This window comes from Ailuropoda melanoleuca, chromosome 14 (assembly GCF_002007445.2).
Source record: "Ailuropoda melanoleuca isolate Jingjing chromosome 14, ASM200744v2, whole genome shotgun sequence".
In the NCBI taxonomy this organism is placed as follows: domain Eukaryota; kingdom Metazoa; phylum Chordata; class Mammalia; order Carnivora; family Ursidae; genus Ailuropoda; species Ailuropoda melanoleuca.
In genome coordinates this window covers 9,353,705-9,374,984 of record NC_048231.1, presented here as the reverse complement: position 1 = coordinate 9,374,984, position 21,280 = coordinate 9,353,705, and the positions used below count along the sequence as shown (strand labels likewise).

The 21,280-nt window shown below is 55.0% G+C and overlaps 1 protein-coding gene across 6 annotated transcripts in view; it reads right to left on the bottom strand.

The window, feature by feature from the left end:
• PLEKHH1 (pleckstrin homology, MyTH4 and FERM domain containing H1) overlaps positions 1-21,280 on the bottom strand; it is a 49,776-nt gene that overhangs the window by 3,641 nt on the left and 24,855 nt on the right. For 3 of the 6 annotated variants that reach the window (XM_034642282.1, XM_019805797.2, XM_034642286.1), the window contains 22 exons: positions 20,498-21,258; positions 16,930-17,008; positions 16,217-16,296; positions 14,556-14,706; positions 14,231-14,376; positions 13,231-13,341; positions 11,984-12,070; positions 11,473-11,634; positions 10,458-10,538; positions 9,913-10,095; positions 9,419-9,527; positions 8,497-8,609; positions 7,733-7,909; positions 7,353-7,450; positions 6,696-6,873; positions 6,026-6,181; positions 4,851-4,951; positions 3,966-4,107; positions 2,650-2,792; positions 2,390-2,519; positions 586-672; positions 135-281 (listed from right to left, as the gene is read on the bottom strand). In XM_034642282.1, coding sequence (XP_034498173.1) covers positions 135-281; positions 586-672; positions 2,390-2,519; positions 2,650-2,792; positions 3,966-4,107; positions 4,851-4,951; positions 6,026-6,181; positions 6,696-6,873; positions 7,353-7,450; positions 7,733-7,909; positions 8,497-8,609; positions 9,419-9,527; positions 9,913-10,095; positions 10,458-10,538; positions 11,473-11,634; positions 11,984-12,070; positions 13,231-13,341; positions 14,231-14,376; positions 14,556-14,706; positions 16,217-16,296; positions 16,930-17,008; positions 20,498-21,258 — 3,422 coding nt within the window. The remainder of the gene's footprint in view (positions 1-134; positions 282-585; positions 673-2,389; positions 2,520-2,649; positions 2,793-3,965; positions 4,108-4,850; positions 4,952-6,025; positions 6,182-6,695; positions 6,874-7,352; positions 7,451-7,732; positions 7,910-8,496; positions 8,610-9,418; positions 9,528-9,912; positions 10,096-10,457; positions 10,539-11,472; positions 11,635-11,983; positions 12,071-13,230; positions 13,342-14,230; positions 14,377-14,555; positions 14,707-16,216; positions 16,297-16,929; positions 17,009-20,497; positions 21,259-21,280) is intronic. The other 3 variants (XM_034642284.1, XM_034642283.1, XM_034642285.1) reach the window with 3 other exon arrangements.

Here is a 21,280-nt window from a genome sequence, read left to right as displayed (position 1 = left end):
AGACAAGACCAAAGTTTTACCTGGGGCAGGGCCCTTCTAGAGTACGGTCATAACCCAGCTTCCTTCCTTAACTTCTAGCCCACCTTCTCACACTAGAGATCCAAGTAACATGTTTTAGCAGCTGTCAGACCCACCTTGGGAGCAGCCATCCGGAAGAGCAACTTCTCAATGTGGCCTTTTCCAGAGCTCTGGTCTGGAATGGATCTAATCACAAGCATGAAGTCATCCCAGCAGCCACCAAAGGTCATTACTGAAGAGTAGGGGTAAGTGACGTGTACTTGCTGTGAGAAGAAGCCAGTCAGTTCTGGGGAAACTTCCCACCTGCCTCCTGAGCTGAACCAGCACCCCTTGTCTCTTCTAGGCACAGGTAGCCTTAACCAGAAAGGGAGAACTTGGAAGTGGTCCTAACTTGGAGATCTACATCTTGAATGTTTACAAGCCGTGTCTAGACTAGAAGGCAGCAGCCTTGGGTGGGGTGGGTACAGAAACCATGGTCACTTAGCTCAGGCCTTGGAGTCCAGAGGGGAGAAGAAAAGGCACTGTTCAGGAGGAGGGGTCAGAGAGCCAGCCCTCATTCTTTCATACCATAGTGTTGTGGTCCAGGATGCTGACACCGTCCTCATTCACAGCAATCCACACCAGAGTGCTCTCCTTGGAAGACATTTGTGCAGGCTGGGGAAACAGGAAAAGCCCATCAGACAGAGCCACAGCTAGGAACGCTCAACCGTAAGAGCTTTCTGAGGAAGAAGGCACATCCAGGACTCTGCCAGGCAGTGATTTCCAACCTTTGTCTTGTCTTGGGAAGCATGAAAGATGGTATTTGCACAGCATGCTGAAGTAAACACACAGAAGACATCTGGCCTTGGGGCTCTGGCCACCTAATTACAATCTTGAGTGGGGAAAGGCACCCACAGTACACTGGTTAGGAGGCTTTGTGCTGCAGAACAAGCCCAGCCCGGCTGCTCGGTCATGGGCACGGAGAGCAGGCTGTGTACTCTTGTGCTCACAGGCTGACAGCATTCCACCTATAGCCCCTCCTGGCTGAAGTGCATCTTGGTTCAGCCCATTTCCTAGGGGCCGCGAAAGAAACAGGAAAGCAAGAATGCGATCTTACGGGCTTTAGGCTCTACTAGTGAGAAAAGTGGCTATTTGCTGGACAATTCCTTGAATGACTAATTTTCCCTGCCACAGCTGCAGTAGGGCAACCCAGATTTCCTAGCTGTCCTACCCACAAGGCTGGGGAGAGGGACGGATATGTCCTCATTTTCAGAAGCTTTTCCCAACCTACCAGACTGAGGGGGTCCCAGGGTCCACTGTTATATGCCTTTATAACACCCTGATACTTCTCCTTTCTTAAGCACTTATGACAGCTTGTAAAATAGCTTACGTGCGTATTTAGGGAGAGAATATATATGATTATTTGATTAACATGTATCTCCCCTACTAGATGGGGAGCTCCACAAAGGCCAGGACGGTATCTGATGCGCTCATCTCTTGCAATCTCAAACAGTGCCCAAGACCTAGTAGCTCAACAATTCTTTCTTGAATGAATGAGTGAATGTCCACTGTCTGATCTCCACCGTCAGCAAACCGGATCATGATCCAGCTTTGAGGACAGGACACTCTGATTACAAATAAAGTTTATGCCCACCAGACACCTGGCCAAGAAAAGTTCCAGCTGAAATTACTACTGGCCACCTGGGCTTCATGGGGGTGAAATTAACTGTTGCCTGAGTAGCTAAGAGTCTCCTGTGGCCACGCTAAGTCAGTAGATATGTATTTGTTTAGATTATACATTGTTCTTTTACACTTTTTAAAAAATGAAAGTATTCTTGAGATGGTTGTCATGTCAAGTTTGAACCCTTGGGTGTGAATTAGTTGGTCCTATATTTTTTCTTCAGGGGTTGCACTGAGAAAGAAGTTAAAAAGGAAAGATGAAGAGATGCCTGGGTGGCTCAGTCGGTTAAGCATCTGCCTTCAGCTCAGGTCATGATGCCAGAGTCCTGGGATCAAGTCCTGTATTGGGCTCCTTGCTCAGTGGGGAGCCTGCATCTCCCTCTGTCTGCTGCTCCCCCTGCTTGTGCATGCCCTCTCACTCTCTCTGACAAATAAATAAAATCTTGAAAAAAGAAAGAAAGATGTAGGTTACCCAGAAATCATCCTGGCCCAAAAGCAGTGATCATAACTCTGCTCTGGACCATGGAAAGCGGAGAGGCCAGAAATGGGTGGAGAGATAGCTCCCTCTGGTGGTTGCTAGTGTGTAGGCAGGCCCTGCAGACTGGACTGGCTCAAACAGGACCAGATGTGGACAGTAGCCTGAGGAGAAATTTCGGGCATGTTCCTGAGGGTGTGGTAATCACTCCTTGCCCTGGAAACGACCAGCACATACCTGAGCAGCAAAGAGCTTAGCACCAAAGAAAGGCCATTTCCGGGCCACTGTCAGGTAGATGCGGATGCACTCAGGAGGGGAGCAGCCTTGCAGGGCTGTCCACTTTGTGGTCAGCAGATCTGCCAGGTGCCTGGTTTGGATGGATGGAGAGAAATGGGCCAGTGAAGCGCCGACAGGTTTTCATGGCAGCTCTGAGGCCTTCCCCAGCCCTACAGCCGCTGCCTCCCCACAGCAGCTCCCTCTGAGAGCTTGCAGCCTACCTCAGCTGTTCAGGAGGTGCCCCGTGTCTGTAGCGCCTCGGGTAGAACCTGTCTAGGACCTGCTGGAGGTGATGCTGAACCTTGGCAGGGGTTGTGCTCCCAGGGCCTGGTGGGCTGGGCCTCTCTAAGTCCCCATATTCTACCTGTGTTGGAAGCACATGGAGGGAGCAGTCTTAAATCTGGAGGTGGGTGGGCTGGGGCCGCTGGAGAGGTGAAATAAACCATCACTTCATTACTTCATTGATAGGGTGGATGGATGTGAAAACACTTCTTGTGAACAGACCCCTCATCTCAAGTTTCACAGACACTAGAGAAACCACCTTATGGTCCTTGAGGATTATTTACATCCACTTTCCTTTTGCCGTGGAGGTTAAGTGCCTTATCCAAAGACACAGCTAATTAGTGGCAGACAAAGGAAAACTAGGGATCTTCTGGTTTCTAATCCAGACATAGGAGACTCAGGACTGAAGGTGCTACAGACCCTACAGTACTGCAGTGTTCCAAATGTGGCCTCGGGAATTACACACTCGGCTTAGATCCCAGCTCTGCCATCTGCTGGCCTTGAAACCCTGCGCAAGTTACTTAAATTCTCTGGGCTTCGATTTCCTCATCTATTACGTGGGGTTAAGAACTAACTGGGATAATACATATAAAATACTTAGCAGAGGACCCTCTATACAGTATTCAGTAAATGTTTATTATTATAAAGGTCAACTATTAATTCCCCTTCCTCTGCAGCATGTAGATTCAGACCCTTTCTCATGGGAGCCACGAGGGCATCCCAGATACCTTTGGCAAGACTGCCTCCTAAAGGTAATAGGGAGAAGAGTCGAAGTCTGAATGCACGTTTCCCTTCCTGTTTCTACTTACGATGTTTTACAGTTGTAAGTACAAATTTTATCACATCCATCATGTGAAATACATTATTTCACTAGCATACTTAGTACAACCGTGTGGGGGCAGGCGGGGAGGCATTTTTGTTTACTGTATACAGAGAAGGAAACTAAAGCATAGACCACTGCAGTGCCTCGGCCAAGATCTCACGGCAGGAAGGTGGCTAGCACTCAAAGGTAGGGCTCTGGATTCCACATCCAGAGTTCGGCCTGTGATCTGTGTCTGCAGTGAAGGGCTCTGATGGTAAGGAGTCAGCTTCCCTCCGCAGCCAGAGACGGTCAGACACAGCCAGAGACTGCCGGGCCGCCCTCCCCTCAGGAACCGCAGGGTCTGGAGTCTCCTGGTTAAGGCTGTGTGCTATGTGCCTCCATGAGTCCCAAAGCTGGTGCCCCGATCCTCCCAATTCCTGAACAGAACCTCACCTGGGCCATCAATGCAGCCATCTCAAGAGCCAGCTCCTTGTTGACAGGAAACCTCCCTGCCACTATCTCCCCGCTAGTCTGGGAGGCGAGCAGCAACCGCTCCCGCTCCGTCTCCCCTTTCACTTGACTCCGAAAGTACAGCCTACAGGGAAGACAGTGAGAAGAAGCCAAGACTCAGCTGGGATCCCAAATGGATGAGGTCATCTTGGCATCTGTTTATCTTGATTTTCAAAGAAAGAAACTACTTTTTTTATACCATCTGTGAGCCTATTTTCTATTGCGTCCAAAAAAATTTTACTAAGCACAACACAGGGCCAATAACAGGGCCATCAGTTCTCAAAGCAACAGTGGCCTGGGGTACGCCTGACAACAGCACTGCCCACCGGATCTGCTGAGGGGGATCTGCTCCCTGGAATCACAGCTTCGTAGGGAATTGGAGAAGTTCAAGATTCCAAGAGAATAATGGAAATTATTTGCCTGGAGACAGATCTGGGATGGGATTTTCTTATCCAAATGGACAAAAAAAATCATGATTTCCTCTATATTTGCTGAAATTGTTACAGGAGCTATTTATTCTTGAGCCTTAAATACCTAGTGCTCATACAAAATTTCGCTCTTCTAATGTAACCCATGCAGCCATTCCACAGGGTTGGTCTGTTTTCTTGGCAGGGGTGTGTGTGTGTGTGTGTGTGTGTGTGTGTACATGCAGTACAGGGACCGAGCCTGAGCTGCCCAGGGTCTCACAGACGATCACCAGAGCCAGCCTGGGCCACCCACTAATGTCCACAACACAGTGCTGTCTCTGTGGACGTGCTGTCTAGCACAGGCCAGCTGGTGGGAGTGATGAGGTTCCCCCCCCCACCCGCCCCGGGCGGCGCTCTGGACCTGTTCTTGTACATCAGCTTCACAACACGTGTGCCACCCTCAGCCTTGCCAGAGTGCAGCTCCTTCAAGGCTTGCTCCCACTTGGAGATGGCATCACAGATCTAGAACAGGCAGGAGAGGACAGTCAGAAAAGGCCCTGAAGAGGGGAACAGGTCCTACCGGGGGCAGGACTCAGGCAGAGCAGCGGGCCAGAGTCAAGTGACTGTCCACCATCAGGAGGCTGATGCGCAGGCCTCATGCACCTGGGACCGGAGGGGTCTTACAACCACCCCACAGTCGGCGGTAGAGCCCTGGGCATGGCGTGAGCACAAAGCATGGGATGCTGCCCCCCATTGGCCTTGACACCTGAGGGGGCTCCCTGGAGGCTAGGCAGGCCTCTGTCAAAAACCGTGGCCTCCTATTACCAGCTCCATTTCCCTTCCACCGAGCACTATTCTCTTCAACAAGTACACCCAGAGGCCTACTGTGTAACTGGGCCTTGCACATACCCAGACATTTACCAAGAGGATGCGCGGTATTTCCAGGCAATGGTAAAAGACCATAGGAGCCTTTGTCCTGTTCCCATAAAAAGAGCAGACACGGAACCAAAACCCTCATACACATCAATGCTACAACACATTCCCACACACACTCAACATCCCCCCGGCACTAATCCCAGACCACAAGCAAGGTAGGTCTTAAATCCCATTCGAGGGCCTTTTACTTATGGATGTGCCACACAGATCTACCTGCTTAAAATGTGGCGGAACCCGTAAGCACAGCAGAGGCCCCGGCAGACAGGGCAAGAATGGGCTGCAGCGTACAACACACATCACTGGGTCCAGGTGGACGGCCGTCTAGCTCTGCATGTGTACAGGGACGAGTACCTCCGTGTCCTTCCTACACCACGCTAAGAAGCAGCTTCTCCCCCCAGATACTGCACAGCCCTTTGAGGGTGGAGGGGACATGGAGATGTTCTCTCCAGAGACAAGGGCAAAAACAACTTTTCTCTGCCTGTATGAGTCAGTTTTAGGATGCCGCAGAATGCTTCCCAGGGGGAGCACCGTGGGCTCCCAACCTAACAAGCTGTGGAAGAGTAAGGCACCTGCCTAAGGGGTGCTTTCCCCATCGCCCAAACCCTGAAGCCTGGCGGTATCCCAGGAGGGGCTCAGCTGGCCCGGCGGGGAGGCCGTCACCTTGATGCTCCCCTGTAGGCAGTGTTCCAGGTCCCTGCCGGAAGGATCATCTGTGAAGAGGGCAAAGCCAGAGTGGGAGGACTTCCTCATGCCTGTCTCTTGGTTCAGACGCTGGAGGAACTCATCAACTGTGGAGGAGCCATCAAAACCGACCACCTGCACAGCATCAAAACCGACCACTAAACCGAGGGGTTAGTCCCAGAGGACACCTCCTGAGAGGGGCTCATTAGGGCTAGCGGCAGGGTGTGAGTCTGGGAGGTGGAAAGGCTTGGCTGAAAGGAGCAAGGGTAAATGCAAAAGCCACAGGAAGCCAGTTTCCATCACGCGCAGAGGGTGCGAGCTTCGGGGACAAGCCCGCCCGCGGTAGGCCAGAGCCAGCAGCAATGCTCTCGGAGGCCCTTTGTCATGCCACTTTCTTGGTTCCCGCAGCGGCTTCGAAAGATCTACTTTCCAGGTGCCAAACGGTGAAACACTTTTGCAGTTCAAGCTCCTTTCTCCCTCCACACTGGCGCTCGTGGTCCCACCCCCACCTCCCGGCCTGTCCTTCTGCCGGTCCGCCCAGAAAGAATCTGCCCGGCCCAAGGAGGTTTGGCACGCACCTGGCCCAAGGTGCTCTCTGGGCTAGGGATAGGAGAGGGCAGAGGAGCGGGAGCCCGCACAGCCTCCTCACCTGGTAAGACCCATTGGTGAAGTGCACGGGGATGCTGAAGGGCGAGGAGTGGTGGAAGGGGTTGCGTAGCAGGATGGACACCACTTCCATGCGGGATGGCCTGGCTTCCCGCTCCCCAGTCTGCAGCGTCCGCTCCACGGCCCGCTGGCAGTAGGTGGCATACTGGCCAGTTTCATTTCTAAAGAGATGGGGGAAGAAAGAAAACAATCCCAGGGAATCTGCTCATTCCTGCTACCTTGACCCCTTGGCCACCGACCATGACCCAATCAAGACCAAATATGCAGCGGGGCCAGCAGAGAGAAAAGCCCCGAACACTCTGGTCTGTGGTGTTCATCTGTCATTCAGGTCTGTCTGTGGCAGGTGGCTCGCACAGATATTTTCTCCAGAAGCCAGAAGAACAGGGCCACAGACCAAGAAACCATGGGAATGATCTGGGGACACCCACAAAGCATACATGCGTACACGGACTGGGGAGCAGAGCAGCCCAGGCATGCCCACGCCTCCCCGTGCCCATTCACGTACATGGCAATGAGTGAAGTCTCTGTGACCGCCGTGCAAACCTCAGGGGCAGGGTGATCTGGTCCATCCCGGCCCCCTACCACCCGCCTCCCCATGCCACGGGCAGCAGGAACGGCCCGGAAAAGGACGCTCACTCACCTGGGATCTGCGTGGCGCTGGAGCTGCTGTTTGACGTACCAGAGGAAGTGGTGCTGAGGCAGGAAGAGTGGGGCACACAGAGCCAGGAGCTGCCAGCACTGCGGGGGCACAGACAGCATGGGGCGGGGGCCAGTTCCACAGCACCGCAGGCCCGCATAGCCCTGAGCCACCAAGCCCTCAGTGCTCTCTAAACTTCTGCGGCTGCCAAGCTGGCCAACCCAGTGAGGCTTCGTCCAGAGCAGAAATCACATGACCTGACCAGCACAGCCGTACGGAGGCAGCCCGCTTCCTACCACCCAGTCCTCGCCTTCCACCTTCCTGCCTCCTGGGCAGCCCCCGCCAAGGGCTCCCAGCGGCTGCTTTGCCCCGGTGCTGCTCACCTGCACGAGGGAGCACTTCTGAGGTGGGCGGCAGCTGGTCTGCTTCATGAGCTGGCAGTAGATCTCGCTCTGCAGCTCGGGGTGGGCCAGGCAGACCTGCAGGGCCGCCTGGGCCAGAGACACGTGGTAGTCCACTGAGGCTGCTTCCACAGGCACGTTGATGAAGAGCTGGCAGGACTGGCCGGGAAATGATGGTGGGCACGGGCAGACCCACAGCCCCTTGGTGAGTATCCTTGGTGACAGTGGGCAGACCGAGCCGTCCCCCCTGGGCTCCAGGGAGGCTCCGGCTTACAGCGGGTAGCCCCTTCTAAGAGGGAGCGCTGCCACTGCCCGCTGAGAAGGCTACGTTGGGATAGAATCGTTTCTTCTTTAAATGTGTCCGTTACATAAGCAAGATATTCATTTTTTTTAAGAGAATATTCAGACAGACACAAAGAACATTCTAAAAGAGGTCAGACTCTCTCAGGTTTGGAAGCAACCTAAACCTGGCCTTTCCTGCTGTTCACTCTAGGAGGAGGGGAGTTCCTCAAGGAGGAGTCTCACTGGCTCTTCCCAAGGAAGCCATGAATGCCTTCCCGCCATAACGGACCGTGGCGAGGACCTGTGGGACTCTTTCCCTTTCCCTCAGATCCCTCTGTGAGCTACCCCTAACTGCCTGGGCTCCCCCCTGGCATCACCATGGTGGGCAAACTGCTCCAGGGAGAGCCTGGGCCCACGGCGAGGGGGCCACCTATTGGTGGGCCTGGGCTCCATTCCCGTCTTACCTTGAAGAGCTTGACAGCCTCCGTCTGCAGGGCCTCCGAGGGCAGCGTGGTGAGGGAGGTGTATAGCCCGTCTTTGCTGTAACACAGCATGGGGTGCCTCCAGAGAGGGGAATCTGCCCAGAGCACAGCACCGAGAGCAGCAGCAGTTACCGCTGGGGAGGGGACTTGCCTCCCACCCCCACCGCCACCCCCTCCTGGATCTGTGAGGAAAACAAGGATGGACCGTCTGGATCCACGCGGCGCACTGGGTTTGTGTCCACAGTATGGGGCACGCAGCTGTGCACCGCCTCTAGCACGCTCACAAGCGTGGCTCACAGGGACGTGGCTACTGCTCTGCTTGCGGGGCTGCAACAGGGGTGAGTACGTGCGCTTGTGGGTATCTGAGCGCAAGCACGTGTGTGCAGGAGAGGCCCCTCCCTGCAGGGTCGGGTCTGGATGGAGAGCACACATCAGCCTACGTCCACAAGCCTCGGAGCAGCAGGGAAGGGGAGTGTGGTGTGGCCACTAGTTCCTCAGGGTCCTGAGAATCAGGAGTGTAACGAAGACCTCATAACACCCCAGGCTTGGCTTGGTCTAATCCCAAAGTGGGCTTCATTCATGGATTAACAAGCTCGAACTATTCACCAGCTACCTTCCTTCCTCAACCCTCTGCCCAGCCAGCAAAGCCACAGTGAAAAAAGTAAAACATTGACCGGGGTCACTTGAAAGTCTGTTCCCAAGTCAACTCCCCCAGACACAGCATGGTCACCTCAGTATCTTCACCAGAAACAGGGGCTCTGGAGCTTGGATGGAAATGTCCCTCCATGGCTTAGACGGTTTTAAAACAGCTTCGAGGTACAGAAATGCTTTCTTTGGGTTTCTGACCAACCATTACCCAGCCACCACCCTCCAACCCAAGCAGGGATGGCCACCCTTGCCTTACCTGGGTCTCCCTCCCCGTCCATCAGTTTTCCAATGAGCTGCTCATAGGCAGTGCCAACCCTGGCACTGCTGTCCCCTGCAGCCACCGTGAGGTGGTACAGCCATGTGTCCTAGAAGGGGATGGAAGCCATCTGCAGAGACTGGAGTGGGAAGAATGGAGGCAAGAGCTCCGGAGAAGTTTCCTTGAAGCGGCCAAGCCCAGCGTGAGGCTAGGCTAGTCTGGCTGGCACAAGTCAAGGCCACCAGTCTCTAAGAGGAAAGACTTGGGATCGGGTGAACATGAACCCAAATTTCTAAGCTTGAGGTGCCATCTCATGGAGATGCTTGTCACTAGGAGGGAATTCACTATAAGGGATAGTCCCAATCAGGGAATGCTAGTTACCAAAATGTCCAGGAAGGAAAGAAACTTGAATTTGGGGAGGTTGGGAAAGAAGGAAGGGAAGATGAGAATCACAGGACCAAGCTTGGCCGTGGAGGCCCAGCCCCCTCTCTTACCTTTTCATGCTTGGTGCCAATGAGGAGGTAGGTGGGGCTGTGCTCTGGGGGGTGGATCACCAGGGTGCAGTGGGAGGAGAGCAACCGCCTGCTTCCTCCAGCCTCATAGTCCTCGTCTGAGTCACAGGATCGATCTACTTCCTCTATGCGCGCATCCCGCACAGGCAGATGGCCCAGGGGTCGCTGTGGACAGGGGCCTTCCATGAATGGGAGAGCCAGCAGGGAACAGGGCAGTCTCCTCTCTCTGAACCCTCAGGCCCTGCTGGGCTGGTAATCATGGACGTGGTTGGGTCACAGAAAGAGGGGGGTTAACTATAGCTCCCTGGCTGAGGCTTGCCTGGAGAAGCACAGAAAGACCCCACGGGTGGAATCTGTGGGCTGTGCACACTAGCCATTCAGGCTACAGGGATCCAGCCAGCTTTGTACTTGTGGTGGAATGAGGCAGGGTCGACGGAAAAGCTGGGGCCTTCCATCAGGACATGGGGCCACAGGAATGTGGTCTGGGGAAAGCAGAGAGTGGGTGCTGTCAGGAAGCCAGGAAGTACCTTGTCCTCATGACTTCGATAGTAATAGAAAGTTCTCCCAACAAGAGCACACCAGACCAGCTTGGAATGGCCATGTTTTACCTATAAGACAGAAATTAAGACCTCGTGATTGGAACCAGGTAATCCCAGAAGTAAATCCAGGACTGCCAAAGAGAAGCCAGAGGAAGGCAGATCTCAAAACCCCTGCTCAAACTCAGGTCCTTAGTGGAGATGCCACCCAGACTCCCTACTAGCAGGACTGGCCCTTTCACATGGAGGGTTCGTGGTGTGTACCCTGTGACAGCCCATCCATCCTTGCACTACACGCCATAAAGACTAACCAGGCCAGTCAGATGTCCTGTCCCGGGAATACGGACACAGCTGTCAGGATGCTGAGAGGGAGGGCAGTGCCATGCCCGGCGGACTAAAGCCCCGGGGCAAACGTAAATCACGAGGGTGCAGCGGGTGCACAACAGGTGCAGGAGACTGACACGAGCACAGACTGAATGCGGAGGCGGAGAGAGAGCCGAGAGCACAGAGCTTGCTCACAAGTGGCTTTGCTTTCTCATGGCGTTCTGGCCTAGCTCATGTGCTTTCTTGTTAACTTCCATTTTCTCGAGGTTAACAAGTACTTCTCTGCTCCTTATAGCCAGAAGAGTCCTAACTCAAACACCTTTAGGGCAGGTCTGGGATCTGACCTCTTTGAGTGGCCACCCCTACCTTGCCCACCTCACGGCTTCCACTATTCATACTGAGGCGCGGCGCGCACAGGTTGGGGGGGAAGCAATTCCTAATGACCTCAAAATAGGTCCAAGACGTTCCTTTCCCTCCTGTCCCAACAACAGCTGTGGTGCTCACAACTCTGATCTCTGTGTTCATTCATGGACACTCTGAGTGGTCAGACGTGTCTGAGGTCCACCGGCTAACCCCGGTGAGCCAAGTCCTGCAGACGGGCTGTAAGGAGGGCCGCCCTTAGGCTCCTGGCTCCCCTGCCTCTCGGGAGGCCCGCGTTCCTCCCCACCAGCCCGTCTCCTACCTTGGTCAGCCAGCCCTTCACAGCGGGCTTGGTGCCACCCCGTGGCAGGGCTGGAGGCCCCACGGCCTGGACCTTCAGCAGGCTCTGCAGTACTCGGACCCACTCCTCCAGCAGGCCCGGTGAGTCCGCCGTCAGGTAATAGGTTTTCTTCTCAGAGATAAGCTGTGGGGGAGAGATCAGGGGCAGGGGCAGGGAGACGGCAGGATGGCATGCCAGGGACTGGGCTCTGAGGGGGCACAGATCCCTGAACCCACTGGGCCTTCCTTCCTCCCACCCTGGGACTCCCTCCCTTCTTTCCCTTGTTCTCTTCTCCCTGTCTCTGCTACCTTCACTCTGTCTTGCACATTTGGTCTCTTCTTCCCTCCTAGTACTCACAAATTAGGGTCACATCCAAAGGTGGATGTGATGTCTCTCACACACGCTCATTTTGCCGCAGCTTTGTTTCCATCATAGTCCTATCCAAACCCAGCACCTCTTCGTCTAAACCGCTGGCTGCTAGAAGACCACCCACCTGGAATGTCTGTGCACCCTCTCCTTGAACAATTTGGCAACAGGAATTCAGTTCCACTTGACCCTGAGGTTTCCGGATGACATCGCTCTGTAAAGACAGGAACGGGGAACAACAGGGTAGGAGCCTTCCCAGAGCACATCATTCTCCCTCAGATCTTACTCCAGGCCACAGGCAAAGGGGAAAATGATTCCCAAGCTTTCCTGGGCTATGGTATGATCGGTAACTTGTTCTGGATCCTGGTTCTGGCTAAATGGAGCAATGATTAGAAAGAGACATGGGTCCATGCGACCCCAGCCTTAAAAAAGTATAGATTGAGCCTTTAAAATTAGGTCAGAAGCCAATCACGTTATTCTGAGCTATAAAGTCTTTAAATTTTTCTACTACATTCTTCATACCAAGTGTGGCAAATAAGTGGCATACCCATCACCATCCCCCTTCCCAGTGCACCTGCACACCTTACTAACCAATCAGAGCATGCCCATTCACTGAGTGATACGGGTCTGGAATCCTCAACAGCCACTGACCACTGGCTGGAGTTGTACAAGAGACATGGCCTTTTCGCTTTCTTTAAAACATTAATGTTGGTTCCCCAAGGTGGTCCTGTCAAACTAGATCTCAACATCCAAGGCTCCCTAATCCCAAACTGTACAGGAAGGAGGTGGGGGAGGTGATGGGCTCTCTGTTAGAAAAACCCAGATAATGTGAGGACAGCCTGGGAACAATTCTTTTATGGGACTAGGAATTAAAAGATACAGCTTCTTGGGGCGCCTGGGTGGCACAGCGGTTAAGCGTCTGCCTTCGGCTCAGGGCGTGATCCCGGCGTTATGGGATCGAGCCCCACATCAGGCTCCTCCGCTATGAGCCTGCTTCTTCCTCTCCCACTCCCCGTGCTTGTGTTCCCTCTCTTGCTGGCTGTCTCTATCTCTGTTGAATAAATAAAAATAAAACCTTTAAAAAAATAAATAAAAGATACAGCTTCTGAAGTAAGAAGGAATCACCAAGCCAACTCATCTGGACCTGCCTTTGACGGCTCTGTGCCTGATTTCACTCCAGGAACCCGTGACCAGCCTCAGGGTCCCATGTGAGGCTCAAAGCCCTGGGTGCCCAGACAGGCCACCTCTCCCCACCTGCCAGACCTCTGTCCTCTGGCCGTGGGCCCCACCAACCCTTCTTCTAGCCCCCACTGCACAGTTCTGAGTTTGGGCCGGGGCCCTTTTGACTACTGTCCTGGGGGAGGGGGGTCTCACCGGGGACTTGTAGTACATAATCTGTCCCTGTCTCAGGACAAACCAGCGCCTCTTCCACGTCTTTACCCGGCTCCCCATTTTTAGCAGGTAGCCCGACTTCTCCAGTGACTCCTGCAGGGGTGAGAGGGTACAGGGCGGGGGAGAAGAGGAGTGGACAGAAAGGGGAAATCACTTCGGGTTTGTAGATGCCACAAAGCCAAAATGGCCCACTTGAATTACTGCTTTGTCATCAATTAAAAACAAATTTTTGAGTACCTACTAGATGCATTTTCAGGGCACCATGCCCTGCTAAGGGTTCAGACAGACCTAGCATAAAACAAGGTGGCCCTGCCAAGGGCTGCATGAGGGAGAGGCTGGCCAGGGAGGGCTTCCAGAAGAGCCAGATCTAAACTGGCCTTGGAAGGAAAAGTCAGCTTCCCTTCAAAGCCACACCAAGGGGAGGAAAAGGCCACTGTAGGCAGCAGGAAGGGAGAGTGAGGTTTGGGGAAGAAGGGCAGATCAGCCAGGCTGGGGCAGAGGCCTAGGGAATGAGGGATGTGGGTTTGCAGCACGGCTCTAAGCCTCAGGCTTCTTATCCAGAAAATGGGGTCCTTGTCCTGAGAGGATGGTGAGGACACATGGGACAAAGCATGAAGAGCACTGAGCATGGTGTGGGGCGCTTGGTAAGAACCCCATAAATGTCCGCTCTTGGCATTCCAGGGTGGGAACACATGGAAACGCCTGGCGCCCGGTGGGCTGCCATGGGAAAGCCTACTGGCTACTCGAGGGTTGATGAGCTCACTGGGTGCCCTCTCCTTCTTCACAGGGTCTGTGCGCACCTGACTCGGTACCTGCCCGCCGCCTGCTCCCTGGAGCCTCACACGTCGCGGCCCCCGTGGCCCTTGGGCATTCCCCGGGACCCCTCATCTCCGGCTGAGGGCTCCAGGCAGACATAGCCTCTGCTGGAGGCTGCCCCATGCTGCCCTGCCTCAGCCCGGGGCAGCCCAAGCTCCCAGCTCACCCCGCCCAGGCCTGGCCCCTCGCCGGAGAAGGCTGACGTGCGCTGCAGTTTGTGCTCTGGTTCTGAGTAGTCGCCATCCAGCGAGCAGGCGTCTGGGGGGATGGCGTAGTCACCCTCGGAGCTCAGTGAGGACATGGACACGCCTGCTGAGGGAGGAGGAGTCAAGGGCCAGGGGCTGCAGGGGCCTTCCTCCCCGACCCAGGACCTCTGAGTCTGGAGCTGAGGGTCACGGGCACAGATCAAGCAGGGGCCCTGGGTAAGCCCGCGCACAGGAGGAGGCATGGGGCTGCTTCTGCCCCGCACCCTCCTGCTCCCTCCTTTGTACCTCTCTTTATGGCCCGGGGGCTGCCCAGTCCGCTGGTCTTCCTGGGCTCACAGCAGGGGACTGAGGTTCGAAAACTCGCCTGAGAGCTGCAGTCATCATCGGACCCAGAGGATTCGTCCACAAAAGGCACGGTGCTGATCTGCGTGGCTCTCTGCAAGACAGGCGCCCTCCCCCACTCCAGCTCACCTTGCAAAACACGGCCCTTCCCGTGGGCACTGGTACTCCTGCTCACACGGCCTGTCTGGGGCACGTGGACGCCATCACGCCCCTGGGGCACTCGACAGACAACCGTTCCATCTCCACCTTACTCTTGCGTCCTCACCTCCATGCTTCCCCTTAGGCCTCCCGCCCACACGCCATCCTCTGTGGTCCCTGCCCCATCTAGGCTGAGTACCCAGCTGCTGTGACCCTTTCTCCTGCCACTAGGGGGCCAGAACGCCATGCAGGCCAAGCACAGATAGGAGCTTTAAACGTGTGCGGATAAGGAAACAAGAAGCCATCTCAGTTGGCAAACAGTTAAAAAGACTATCTCAACATTGGTGAAAGTGTGGGGAACGAGGTGCTCTGTAGCCTGATAAAGCCTTTTAGAAGGTAATTTGGCAAGACCTGCCAAAATGTAAAATATGCCTATCATTCGCCCATAAATTTCCCGAGAACTCTGTCCTCTGGAAATACATATACGTGATACTTGAGTGCACAGAGATGCGTTTGTGCAATGATATTCATCACAACAGTGACTGCAGAGAAAAACAGAGATAGGACCTAAACTGTCCATCAGTAGAGGGCAGGGTAAGGTAGTTATGGAGCATCCATAGCAGGGGGCACCGGACAGCCCTAAGAGAGGAAGCAGAGCTGTGCACGGAGGTGCAGCTGGGAGATCTGACTCACAGTCACGCGAGCAAGCAAGGGACGGAAGGACATAGATGGTGTGATCCTCCTTGTGTACACGCGCATGTGTGTGTGTGTATGTGTGCGTGTGCCTGTGTGTGAGAGACAGAGACAGGGACAGGGACACAGGCAGTATCTGTCAGTGCACTGGTAAATGCAACAGAGAGCCTCACAGAATAAACACCAAACCACGAATGATAGTTGCCTTCAGGGTTAGAAATTAGGGAAAAGTAACGTGAAAGAAAATTTCACTTTTGGCTTTTTGATTCTTCTTTAAAAAGTTTCACAAAGTATTACTGTTTTGACCTCAAAAACCAATAACAAAAGGAGACAAAAATATGTATGAAAACATTATGCTGCAGTTACAGCTGATTTTTGTTAAAAAAGAGATATGAAACTAATGTAATATTGTGCCAACTATACTCAAAGAAAAACACGCAGAGATATTATGAGAGGAATATATGTTTGAACACATATGAAATATTCTGGAAGGAGTCCTCCCAGGACAGACGTGAAAAGATGGGGAAGACAGGTGAAGCAGGAGTGGGTCTAACATTTACCTTTTCACTTTGTCCATATGGATTCAAATTTTTGTAAACGCACAGTTTTTATAATAAAAATCTAATAAATACTAAAAATAAAATGACATATATATGGTAGCCGAGCTCCCTGCCCAGGGTCGCGTGTGTGTAGAAGCCTGACCCACCCGAGCCACTACATGGAGAAGGGGCCTCCTGGATGGAACACCCCCACCTCGGACAGCGGCTTCTTACCCCCTTCAGGGCTGTGTAGACAGGCACGGTGACATTCTTGTAGACAAGGCCAGGGGACGCAAGGGCAGGAGGGCTTGAAGCTGGAGGGGTGGGGAAGAGGGATGAGATTAACTCAGGTGCCGTAACTCACTCGGGGGGCCTGTGGGAGGCAGAGACCTGGGCAAACTGAGGAGGAGTTCCACGTAGACAGTGTTCCCTGAAAGAGCACTCCAGGAGACAGATGGGGTGGCAGTCCTTAGCATGGGGGCCAAGGACTTCTTTAGTCCCACCCTTGTGAGGTGAATCACCAACTGTATGACTCTGGAGCTCACATCCTGGGGGATTCAGTGGCTGGCCAGCTAGCTTGGGAACCAGAGGGTAGGGATGTGGTTCCTTCAGGGGGCTCACCTAAATCAAGGCATGGGGGGGCTCTCCGACCCCCAGTACTGGGCACTACAGAAGGGAAGCCAGTTCAGGTGGGAGGCTGAGCTAGAGGACCCTACTTCTAAGGCCCCTTCCAGCTCCGTAATTGGCTACAATCCGGTTCAAGGCCACGCCCACCCTGTAAGCCATAAGCTAAACCTGCACAGCTTCCTTCTCCCTCCTCAGTAGGTAGCCCAGCTGTGTGATTTCACTGAACCTCACCTGTTGGGGAAGGAACGGGGTGCTGGGTGTTCCCAAGAGTCTCCCTGCATGCCCACCCTGTCCAGCACGTGGGCTCCCTGGGGACTCACCGCAGCAGGCGGCATTCGTTCTGGGAGATGCATCCGAGAGCCGCATGCCAGCTGTAGCCACAGCATAGATCCGGCTCTCCTGGAATGGAAGGCCCCAGAGTGTCAGAGCCCAGCACGGAGCACAGCGCAGCCCCTCCTGGGTGTGGAGGGCAAAGGATGGCTGTGGACGCAGGTGTGCGTCCAGGCTTGGCCAATTACGGGTGGGGTAATCCTAGGCAAGTCACATCTGAGCCTCCTCTTCCTCACCCCAAAAGGGGGCTATCACGCACCTGTCACAGACAGCAGACGCCGGGAATATAATCAGCATCAAACAGATACGCATCCCTTCTAGTGCCCCTACCCTTCCTGTTTCTCTGAATCATACCCATAGTAGAGGCCCTGGGTCTCAGGCTCTCACCCCTCGAAGCTGGGGTGTTGATAATGAAGAAGTGGGAGCCCCATGGCAGGGGCAGGCCCTTTTGTAAGCCCGTTGTTTGGAAACTGGGACAGTTTTTTCCTATGGTAACAACGTGATGTTCATGGTTAAGCCCAACCTACAAAGTCTGCCTAAGCTCGCTTAGGACCCTGAACCCCACTGTAGAAGACACATGGATGGGAACTCCCACCCTCAACTCCCCCGTTACCCCTCAGCATTCCTGGGTCTGAAGCAGGCCCACAGGCCTAGGGAGCTTTGCTAATGGTTTTGATCAAACAACCCAGAGTCCCCACTTGGGCTTTTCCCACACTTTTCTCCACCTTAAGGTAAAGAGAAACAAAGACTCCCCTCAGGTGGGGCGCCTGGGCGGCACAGCGGTTAAGCGTCTGCCTTCGGCTCAGGGCGTGATCCCGGCATTATGGGATCGAGCCCCACATCAGGCTCCTCCGCTATGANCAAGGTAAAGAGAAACGAAGACTCCCCTCAGGGGAGTCACAAGGACGAGGAAAGGTGGGCCTAGCTGGCTCAGGGAGGCAGCGGGGCTGGGGCCTGAGGCTGGAAGGGCTATGGGGTGCTATTGGAGTGTCCCCCAGAGGGGAGCAGCAGCTCTGGGTACGTGGGGGAAGGAGGGCTGGGTGGGACCTCCCCTGAGCTGAGCGGAGGGATGGGAGGTAAGAGAGAGAGAGGGGCAGCGAGGAAGGGGGTCCCTGGAGGGGATTATTCCTGCTAGTGCTGCTCATAGAATTCAGCCACAGGCAGCCTCTAACTTCACAGAGGATATGCAAGCAAAGCTTGACGGATTTAGGTAAAACAGACGTGGGAGTGTTTCACAAAAGTTATCCACTGCCCTGCTCACGAGGTTGCTTTGAGGATCGACCAAGAAAGGGCTCTGCACACTCTGAACTGGCAGATGGGTGCATGCGCCTCCCTCTGAGAGCTGTCCGCCTCTCCATCGCCGGTCTTGCTTTCCCCTCAGATGGTCCCTGCCCAGCGGGTCCCACCTGAGAAGAGAGAGTGGGCACCTATCGGGCTTTTTTAGGCGCGAGTTGCGATGAAGATTGTGAACAGGAGACAAGTCCTCCTTAGCTGGTATGGCCAACTGCTGGGTCCCGGGGCCCAGCTGAGAGCAGCTAGGGCCTGTGGAAAGACCTGACACCCCTTCACACCTTCACCCCCACAGCTCAGCTGACGTCACATGGGGAAAGTGTCGTCTGAAGCATCGTCAACAAGTATTCACTCCCTTTTCCCCTGGGTCTCTCTTCCCCTCCCCTCAACCCACACCCAACACGTGCAGGCAGAACACAAGAACTCCTCTGAGCCATCATGGCGGACGGCTCTGTTTTGGCCAAACGGCAGAAGTGAGCAGCACTTCTCTCTGGCACCCCCTGCTGAAGCCCCTTGCCCGGATGCCCCCTCACTGCCCACCTCTGCTTTAGGGTTCTAGAGGGCCTGTAGTTACAAGACAACAATGAGAGAGAAGAGGGATGGTTCTGATGGTGGTCCAGCCTGGCCTGGCCCTTCCCTTCTTTCCAACATCCTCTCCACTGCTGCCCCGCCTGCTCCGGTGCTCCTTCCCTGCCCACTGCCCCTCCACCTCACCCTTGCTCTCTGGATGGCAGCGCCTTGTGAGGTGTTCCCACGACCCCCCGGGGCTTCAGGGACAGGGCAGCAGCATAAGGCCTCAAAACCGGCCCAGGGAGGCCTAGCAGGCCTCCCCCAGACCCCGCTCCCAGGCATGGCTGTGTCTCTGGCCATCGGGCCCCCTTATGGCCATCAGCGCTGGTCAGCAAGCACTGCTAAGGATGTGGCCCATATGCTTGCGGCGCTGAGGCCGCCAGCACTGCAAACAGAGCCCCTGCAAGGTGCTGCTGAAAAGGCAGGTCTCCCAGGCAGTGGTGAAAATGAAAGGCGGTGTCACCCCGAAGTACGCCCCCCAGGACCCGTTTCCCTTGTGCTGCCAGGAGCCAGACACGCAGACATATCCCACCACAGCATCATCTGGGGGTCTGAGCACAAGGAAGAAGCAGACATCTGCTCTGTGATGTCCCCTAAGCCGGAAGGTTAGAGCCGGGCCTGGAGGCAGCGGGGCCCACCTTTAAAGCCTGGCTCCTCACTAGCGGCTCTATGACTGCGGGCGAGTAAGCAAGTCTGTGGGGACAGCAGTGCCCCATTGGTAACAGGGGACAGCACCTCACGGCTCGCACAGATGCGGGGTCCTGTGCTCGTGCTGGGCCCTGAGCTACACGCTCCACACCCTGCATCTCATCTCACCCTCCACACTGACCTGGGCAGCCTTATCCATGTCCGTCCACCCCCCATTTTCATTTTATTTTTATTTTTTGAAGATTTTATTTATTTGAGAGAGAGAGAGCACAAGCAGGGGGAACAGCAGAGGGAGAGGAAGAAGCAGGCTCCCCGCTGAGCAAGGAGCCCGATGCAGGGCTCAATCCCAGAACCTTGGGATCATGACCTCAGCCGAAGGCAGACACTCAACCAATTGAGCACCAGGTGCCCCTCCCATTTTCATTTTAAGTGTTTATCACGGAAAATGCCCAAGAGACACAAAAGCGGAAAGAAGAGAATAAAGAATGACCTCGCGTAGCCATCACCCAACTCCGGGAAGACTGACGCCTGGCTGGTCTTGTTTCCTCGGGGTCCCCAACCCCAGATCGCTGATTCAGAGGCAGCGCCACCGGCCATCACGTCCTTTATCCAATATTACAGTAAGGAAAGGCTCGCAGATAACAGCAGCCAGCACTTTCTGTGAACCACGACCGCAGGTGCTCCCGGCCGCCTCGCACGCTCCCTCCTCACAACCACCCGGTAAAACAAGTACTGTCACCCCATGTCACAGAAGGGGAACAGAGGCTAGGAAGAGGTTTAGTAACATGCTCAGGGTCACAGTCAGCAAACACTAGTGGTTTGATTCGGGGACCTGTGCTTCTCACCAGCGCACTGTACCCCCTCAAAGAGTGCAGAAGATTAGATGAGAAAATGTGCCCCAGGCGCCCAGCTTGGTCGGTGGCACAAGGTCACGAAGGGAGAGCCAGCCACTGTGCAACCACTCTGAGTCCCGGCTCTGGCCCTGCAAGTCTGCGCCCCGCGAGCCACTCTGCCCCCCTACCCACTCCCAGCAAGCAAAGTGCCTCTTACCCAGGATGGAAACCGGTGCAGGGGGGGCGTGGGGGGTTTGCTGCCCAATTCCACTTCCTCCCACTCGGCTCTTCGGGCCTTCGGGCTCTCTCTTTCCTCCTTCTTTCCCGCTGGGGGTGGCTCCTCCACCTCCATGCTCTCCGGTGCCTCCCGGGGCCCGGCTCGGGCCTCGGCCTCAGGAAGGCTGGAGGGATGGAGGGCTGACAGGGTCCCCATCTCGATGCTCACCACGTGGTTGAAGCATCCAGGGCCCACCTGGGGCTGACTGTGGTGCCGCTTGGCCAGCTGGATGCTGTCCCGGGGGGTGCTGGGGACCCGCACCTTTGGGAGGGTCAGGCTGCAGCCCGGGCTACCTTCCCTGGCAGAGTTCTTTGTCCCAGGGAGTGCCCCTCCCTGAGCGGTGACCAGGCCCTCCCCCCAGGAAGCCGAACCATGTCTGTGGATGCTAAGCTTCATGCACGGCCGGCGAGGAGAGCCCTCTCTTCTGAGAGGAGGTGGGAGGGTCTTGGCCTCCACTCTTTCCCCAGGATGGACCACGATGGAACTAGACTCCTCCAGGGAAAGTCCTGCTTTAGGACCAGAGTCCTTGCTCTGCAGAGCACCCAGGGAAGGTGAAGGCATAGCTGCCTTCAGGGCACCTTGGGCATGGGGACCACTGTCCTGCCCTATTGGCTGCGTCCCTGACCCCAAAGGGGCAGAATCCTGCTCTGGGGCTTCCTGGGGGTTCATCAGCAGCTTCCCGGAAGGTGCCATCTGAAGAGCTGTGGTTGGGGGGAAACGAGT